The sequence below is a fragment of the Nothoprocta perdicaria genome, unplaced genomic scaffold, assembly GCF_003342845.1.
Source record: "Nothoprocta perdicaria isolate Ctin4 unplaced genomic scaffold, notPer1 scaffold_2, whole genome shotgun sequence".
Taxonomy (NCBI): Eukaryota; Metazoa; Chordata; class Aves; order Tinamiformes; family Tinamidae; genus Nothoprocta; species Nothoprocta perdicaria.
This window is the reverse complement of record NW_020455204.1, coordinates 676,795-684,889: the sequence shown is the minus strand read 5'-3', so window position 1 is coordinate 684,889 and position 8,095 is coordinate 676,795. Positions and strand designations below refer to the sequence as shown.

Genomic DNA, 8,095 nt, shown 5'->3' with positions numbered 1-8,095 from the left:
CAGCTGTGCCCGGGTGCTACGAGCAGCCGTGTGGCACTGTGGCAGACCTCAGCAGCCCCCACACCAGTGCAGTGTTAGGGCAAAGCCTGGTCTTTCTTGCTCCCAGGTTCCTCCCCCTGACGCAAAGGGCAGCTGAGGAACCCCGATCCTGGCCGTGTCTCCATGCGCTCTGTGCTGCCTCGAGCAGGAAGAGCCTGAGGGAGGGCGATGCAGCTGCCTTGGCAACAGCATCATCAGGATGTGACCTCAAGGGTGGAAAACCACAGCTGTGCACCTGAAGCACTCAGCCTTCCTCCTCCTTCTCCTCTTCTTCCTCCTCCTCCTCCTCCAGGCCTCTGATGCTGAGGCCCCAGGCAGCCCAGTGGGAAGAGCAGGGGGAAGCAGCCGCTGGGGACAGGAACTCGCGGTCTGGGTGACGTAGGACAAGGCAAACCCGGGATGCGCAGGTTGTCCCTGCAAAGGGGCTGAGACAGAAGCCGTCCAACAACTTGTCACCGCCTGAGTGGCTGGGGGAAGCAGGGACACCTGGCAGGTCCATCCCAACGGGACCAACAGGCTCCTGCCCGGCCCCCTGGGACACGCCAAGCGTCGCCTTTGTGGCTGCCTCCTGCTTAATGAGAAGCCGCGTTGCTGCTGGCCCGTGGGACACAGCCTGGGGCTCTGCGATGCACCTTGCGACAGAGGCTTCTTGGGCTGCTCCGCGGCCACAGCGTAACGCCTGCTCTGCAATCACGGTGTAGCGCCCTGCTCCACGGTCATGGTGTAGTGCCCTGCTCTGCTCTCACAGGGTAGTGCCTTGCTCTGCGGTCACGGTGTAGTGCCCTGCTCCACGGTCACGGTGTAGCACCCTGCTCTGCGGTCACAGGATAGAACCCTGCTCCCTGGTCACAGTGTAGCGCCCTGCTCCACAGTCACAGTGTAGCGCCCTGCTCTGCTGTCATGGTATAGTGCCCTGTTCCACGGTCACGGTGTAGTGCCCTGCTCTGCTCTCACAGGGTAGTGCCTTGCTCTGCGGTCACGGTGTAGTGCCCTGCTCTACAGCCACAGTGTAGCACCCTGCTCTGCGGTCACAGGGTAGCACCCTGCTCCCTGGTCATGGGGTAGTGCCCTGCTCCACAGTCACGGTGTAGCACCCTGCTCTGCGGTCACAGGGTAGCACCCTGCTCCCTGGTCATGGGGTAGTGCCCTGCTCCACAGTCACGGTGTAGCACCCTGCTCTGCGGTCACAGGGTAGCACCCTGCTCCCTGGTCATGGGGTAGTGCCCTGCTCCACAGTCACTGTGTAGCACCCTGCTCTGCGGTCACAGGGTAGCACCCTGCTCCCTGGTCATGGGGTAGTGCCCTGCTCCACAGTCACGGTATAGCACCCTGCTCTGCTGTCATGGTATAGTGCCCTGTTCCACGGTCACGGTGTAGTGCCCTGCTCTGCTGTCACAGTGTAGCACCCTGCTCCGTGGTCGCGGTGTAGCACCCTGCTCCATGCTCACAGTGTAGCACCCTGCTGCATGCTCACAGTGTAGCGCCCTGCTCCGTGGTCACGGTGTAGCGCCCTGCTCTATGCTCACAGTGTAGCACCCTACTCCGTGGTCGCGGTGTAGCGCCCTGCTCCATGCTCACAGTGTAGCGCCCTGCTCCGCGCTGCAGCCCCGCGAGCAGCCGCGAGCGCCAGCGCTGTGGGCGTGCGGTCTGCGTGAGCGGCTGCGGTGCCAGCGTGCAGCAAGCCCAGCTTGTCACACCTTGGGGGCTGATCCCAAAGCGGAAAACGCATCTGCGAGCCCTGCGCAGGGAGGAAGAACCCAGGAGCCCTCCCCAGGGCACAGAGGGCGTTTCCAGCCCCTTTGGGGTCCTCTCCTCCCGCCGTGTGAGAGGCTCTTGGCCTCTCCTTCCTCCCACGGAGCCTGTCTGCACCTCGCCCCGAAGCCTCAGGAGCGAGAGACACGGAGGCTAAGAACGTCAACTCATCTTTATTCCTCAAGTCTGTCACAGAAAAGCACAAGTTCCCTTTGGAAAAAAAAAGAAACACGTTCAGACCACGCGGACAGTGACATTTCTAAGGAGGCCCGGGGGTTTACCAGGCTTGGCAATCTCTGCATCAGACACTCATCTTCATGCTGGCAAGAGGCTGTTCAGACATGTAGTTTAAAAAGAAAAATGAATAGAGAAGAGAAAGACACAGGATCCCACTTAAATTTAAGAGAAGAAATGGGTACCTTTCCTTGCTATTGTTATAAATATCCCATCCTACTATCCAATAGCAAAACAAGGATATTAATGAAGACATCTATTTTGTTCGGTCTGATATACAGATAAATTCTACTGGAGCACATAAGACCTCTATAAAGCCTCGGTGAAACTGTGGCCTTGTTGGGTGGTTGTTGGCAAGCGGATGTGTTGAAGGGAGAAGTCAGAGCACAGGAGCCGCAGGCCCTGGTTCGAACACGGCCCTGCTGGGCAGGAGCCAGCAGCAGAGCCCAGGCTGCCAGCGCTTTCCAGCCCTTGCCTGCGTCTCGTGAAAGCAACTTCCTCACCCCGGGTGCTGGGTCACGTCAGAAGAATCAGCGACGGGCGCTGGCAGAGGCAGCGGTGCCCCGGGGCTGCCGTGGGGGTGCCGAGACCTGACTGTGCCCTGCATCCCTTCCCTTGCTCGCTTGTCGCTGGGCTAGGGGGCTGCCGGAGGGGAGATCCCTCGCTCAGAAAACACTTTCGTCCTGCTAATGCAACTGAGGCTGGAGCCAGGGAGAAATCTTTGCATGGAGGGAGAGGAGAGAGGAGAAACCCAGGGGTGCGGAGGGAAGGAGAGCGGGGACGGCTGCCTCAAGCACAGGTCGCTTCCTGGCTGTCGATGGGGATCTCGCTGCCGCAGCTGCCGTCTCCGTACTGCTGGTAGGGGGGGATCTGGGGCGCTTCGATTATCAGCAGCCCCTCCGGAGATAAGGAGGCGAACACTGTGATGGGATCCACCTCGTAGGGGAGCCTGGAGAGGGGGACAGAGACATGAGACAGGTTATAGCAGCTTCCCAGGGCCGCACACACATGCCCTGTGCATCCCTGCAGCCGTGGATCCACCGCGCATCCCTGATGGGGATGCCCAGAGAGGGCTGTAGAGCTGCTGAATGCAGCTGGGGAACAGGAGAAGGTCATCCCAGCACACTGGACACAAAGGGCACTGGCAGAGAGCAGATGTGCAGGGACGGTCATGCTCGCCCTCAGACACCAGGGTCTGGCCAGGCTTTCACCCAGAAGCAGCAGTTCAGTCACCTCCTGCTCCGTGCTCGGCAGGAGCCGCACAAAGCTCCTGCCAAGGGTTCTCCCTCTCTATCCCCGCCTCCATCTCCATCGGTACCAGCACCCTTGCCCTTGGGAAGGGGGCTCTAGTCACGCTTGCAAGCAGCTCTGGGAAGCCCGAGCTGCGGAAAATGGTTGCTGCCGGATTAGCAGCGCTCCAGCAGCGCCCGCCTGCCCATCCGCCCGCTGTGCGCGCTCTCCCCAGCCCAGTGTGCTTATTGGTGCAACCGGGAGCGCTCTGGGGATATTTAAAGCAGTCGCCTGCCCTGTCTCGCCGCTGCTGGGCTCTCTGTTTAATCTCCTCGGCAGATATGTTTGACTGGATGTCACTCACAGCTTGTGGCGCTTGAGCTTCTGCAGCGCATGAGTAAATCATCTGTGTGTTAGAGCCTGCGTCACGGCAAAAGCCTTGCCCGTAAAAGGAGCCTCGGCGGCTGCCTCCTAAGGAGCTGCTGGCTACGAGGCGAGGGAGGGAGCGCTGCGCCCGCGGGGCTGCACTCCCAGGCCTGGGCAAGCGCGGCTTTCCACAGGGCTCGACTTTGGGAGAAGGGGGGGATGCAGAGGAATTACTTGGGGCTGGGGGAAAGCGAATGCTGAAGCGCTGGCAACCTGAGCCATCCGTGTTTGCTGCTGCTTCGGGCCCCCACGGCACGGGGATTTACCCCGAGGCGGCACCGCGCGGCTCCGGGCTCGCCCGGCGAGGGACGCGCCGCGGCGCTTCCCTGCCTCAGGACTCTCATTTCCTCTCTGCCTGCACCAAACGAGCCATTTCTGTGAGCCAAAGCGATAGCAATCTAATTGGCTTTCATTCATATATGTATTTATATATACACATACAGATAAATCGATATACACATATATAAATATATGTGTGTGTGTTTTGAGTGTGAAGATGATTTCAGCCCATTGCATCCTGTTAAAGCCTGCAGGATGTGCTGGCATTTTGAGAGCAGCACCTTACATCCCTATTCTGCTTTCCCTCATCCTGGCTGACTCCAAAATACAGCCTGAGACATGAAAGAGGCTAAATAAACACATAGGAAAACATCTCCTGCTTTGCCCTCACTGGGAAACCACTCTGTACAGGCTGAGCTAAGGTACATATTTGCCCCAAATAATGAGCTAGGAACATATTTGCCCCAAATTATGAGTCTTCATTGGCAGCAGCCACAAGCATCAAAGGAAATATTATCAGTTGAGGCCCTTGGAGCACCATCTGCATGCACCCCGTGACTTGCCAGGCCTTACTGCGCTCTGACTTGCCTGGCACTGCGAGGGATATTTGCCACACAAGCTGCAACCTGCAGGTCATCCCCTGCTGACACACAACGGAGTGCAGGTGCCCACAAATAAGGTTCAAAAGGAGCCCTCAGACTGTGGCTGAGAGGGGAGGAGACGCCCTGCGACTTGCAAGACTCGGCGCCTGCTCTTTGCTGCTTCTGCAGGCAACTTACCCTGTGGTTTTTAAGGGTTTACTATGCCGGGGAGGCAGACTGCTTGTTTTGCAGACAGGAGAGCAGAGGCAAGACAAGCTAAGTAGCCTCTCAATTCGGTGGTGGAGTGGGGAATGGATTCCTGGTCCCCAGACTCCCAAATATAACCTAAATTTCACTTGCAGGCTGCTCTTCAAAGCCCACAGGAGAGAGGCTCTGCCCCGACTCCCACTGCTCTCAACAGCATTTGAGCCCAGTCTCTGTCTCCACTAGGCTGCGGGGAGCAGCAGGATTTAACAGCTGGCCAGAGAGCGTTTCTCGCTCCCGGGGCGGGGACACTCCCCAGCTTTCCTACGTACAGGTCGGCACTGAAGCCGTTTCTGTCTGGGATACGTACTGGATTTTCTTTGTGAAGTTCTTGGAGACGATTCCTCCTTCCATCTGCTGCTCCTCGTGTTTACCTGGAGGGAATGGGAATAGTCCACGTTAGCATCTGATGGGGATATTTTTCCCAATAGGTTGAAATTGTTTTCTTTTTCCAAGTGGAAAACCCTCCCTTTCTTGGTCATTCAGGGAATTTCTCCCTGGACTTGCCAGCAGGAGACCTTCTGGGAAAAAGAAAACTGTCAGGAAAAAACAAGCTTAAGTCCTCCCAGATTGTTAATGCTCGAGTCTAGCAGCCTAGAGGCACCGTGGGAAGAAGCAGCTCCCTAACTCTGGTGGAGGAGCCTCCCCCTGTCTCAGACATTCCCAGTGTTTGAGGCTGCCGCTGGGATGACACCACCCTGCGACCAGGCTCGCTCCCCTGGATCCTCCCTATGCTGCTTCTCAGCTGACATGTTCCAGCTCCCCACATGCTGCAAGCTGGGCTGGGAGGGGCAGGATCCTTCCCGCTGTGCTGTGGCGAAAAGGCTCTGGCTATATAATAAATGATCATAAATTCCCTGTCTTGGGTAAAAAGAAGAGAAAAAATGGGGAAGGGAAATTGAGACAATTTCAGGCAGCACCATGAGCCGACATCTCCCTGAGGTGAGTGGAGGAGGAGGAGGAGGGAGCCAGGCTGCTTGGAGAGGTTGGCACCACTTGGAGCGAGTCCTCCAGGCTCGGGTGGAGGGTCAAGATGCCACTCAGGGGGACGTGGCTCCCCCAAAGCCACTTTGGCCACGATCTTGGGAAACAAGCCCGGCTGCGTCCCTGTGTGATGCCAGTGTGAGCTGCCGCAGGTTAGAAACCACACCGCATCCCCTGGCAGCGCTCGCCGTGGTTCGGGAGCCACCCGCACCCGGATCGCTGCCCGCAGGAGCCGCGCTGCGGCGGCGAGGCCAGCGCGCGGCCCAGGAGGCAGCGTCCCTCCTTCAGGGACCTCCTCGGGCCAGGGCTGCGCCGGAGGCTGGGGCTACCGCCGGCCCGCGTGGCGAGCCCAGGGCTGGCGCGCTCCCTTTCTGGCCGGGTTTAATCAGCGCCGTGCGCATACCTGACCCGCCAGCCTGATTTAAACCCGTGACTCAGATGGTGGCTCAGACCCCAGAAACCACGAGATCAGCTGCAGAAACCACAGCAGTGCTATAAAACACCTGGTCCTTCCCTGCTTTGCCAAGCCCCTGCGAGCAGGTGGGGGGCCGCTTTCCTGACAATTCCCACTATCTCCAGGAAAAGCCTGGGGTTTCGCTTAATCACCCACTGCCAAAAGCTGCACCTTAAGAAAATATCCCAGCCGCGATAACATCTCTGCTTGGCTCTGCTGCCGCCAGCTGCTGCTGCCGCTGCTCCTGTGCCTTTTCCCGGGAACCTGATAATTTTAAGGCTGGGGAATCGCGGTCAAATTTCACGGGCGCTGTGAGGCCGCAGGTTGGCCCGGCGCCGCCGCGGGGCTGAAGCCTGTGCGGAGGCGACAGGACGGGGCTCCCGGCCTGGCCCCGGCCTCTCCTGCGCCTCTTGGCCCTCAGCTTGACCACTCGCTCACGATGCCCTCTCCTGCGAGGCCCTCTCTTTGCCTCGTTTCCGCCAGGCTTTAAAATCAATCAGTAAATAAATCACCCCTTTAACCCGTCGCTGCCCGCCCCGCCGCCGCCGCCGCCGCGGGCAGGGCGCGTGCCAGCGGCGGCAGACGCACGGGCGCCTCGCGCAGCAGCTCGACCCCTTTAAAGGGAATCTCGGTGCCGAGAGCCGCGCTGGGGCGCGCGCTATAATTAACCGCCGCGAGCGGGGCCCCTCCTGGCAGCGCGCGCCGACGCTGCCGGCACCTTGGGCTAAACTAAAGCTGCTCTTTGCATTTGGCGCTGGAGTCTGCAGCAGGTTTGGGGCAGGATTTAGTTTTTCCTAACTCATCCCTCCTCCTCCTCCCCTGGCCGCCGCTCACCCGACACCTCCACGTAGCCATCCTTGGTCTTGACCGTGAGCTCCTCAGGCTTGAAGCTGTGCACGTTGACGCAGACTTTCCAGGGCTCGCGGGAGAAGGGCGCTGGGCTGCGGCTCTCGGGGTAGCCGCTGAAGCGGGCGCTGTAGCCGGGCGCCATGGCCGAGGCGCGGGCCATGCCGGCGCGCAGCGGGCCCGGCCAGGTGGTCGTGAGCCTCGGGCGAGCCCAGTCGGGCCAGTCCGCCGTGAGGTCCCCGGGGAAGGGCGACATGCCGAAGTCATCGTCCAGCAGGCGGGAGGTCAAGCCGGGCTCCCTGAAGGGGTCGCGGACGCTGCGGCGGCCGGGGTAGTGGCACGAGAAGGGCATCTGGCTGTCGGCCATGGCGGCGGTGCGGGGACGAAGCACAAGGCCGTGAGCGAGGCCGGCCGCTGCGCCCTCAGCGCTCGCCTCCCTGCTGCTCCCGCGCGCGCCCTTGGCCGGGGAGCCGCAGAGGCATCCGCTGCGCGCCGGGAGGGCTCCGGCTCCGAGGTGGCGGCGGCAGCGGGATCCTCCCTCTCTCCGGAAGGACGAGATGAATAATTAAAACAAAAAAAAAGAAAAGAAAATAGCAAGATCGATGCGGGGCTGTAGCAGCCGAGGTGGAAGAGCACAGGGAGGCGGGAGGGATTTCTCCAGGCGGGCGGCAGTGAGGAAAACGCTTCCTGTCTGGCTGACGGCCCAGGGTCCGGGGAGAGGGAGGTAGAACTTCTCAGCGAGCCACGGAGTAAAACTAAAAACACAAAAGATAACTCCCCAAAAGCTGATTTTGTCCTGGCCCTCTTGCTGCCCCACGCGGCTCTCCCCACCTGCCCCGGCAGGAGCCGCAATAAAAGCTCCCGCACGGAGCCGAGAAACTTCTCCAAGCTCCTGGGCGTGGGGCCGGCGCTATTTATATGTATTTTGGTGGCGGGGGGTGGGAGGGGGTGTTTTGCAATCCTGCCCCGTCAGAAGAGTATTTTGGAGCGGATGAAACAGACGGGG

General features: G+C 60.0%; 1 protein-coding gene across 1 annotated transcript; it reads right to left on the bottom strand.

Moving 5' to 3' along the window:
- Positions 1–1,961: 1,961 nt before the first annotated feature.
- HSPB8 (heat shock protein family B (small) member 8) lies at positions 1,962–7,643 on the bottom strand. Its single transcript, XM_026037702.1, has 3 exons — positions 7,078–7,643; positions 5,116–5,179; positions 1,962–2,974 (listed from the first exon to the last, which is right to left on the bottom strand). The coding sequence occupies exons 1-3, from the start codon at positions 7,454–7,456 to the stop codon at positions 2,815–2,817; spliced, it is 603 nt and encodes a 200-aa protein (XP_025893487.1). The 5' UTR covers positions 7,457–7,643; the 3' UTR covers positions 1,962–2,814.
- Between the last annotated feature and the right edge of the window lie 452 nt (positions 7,644–8,095).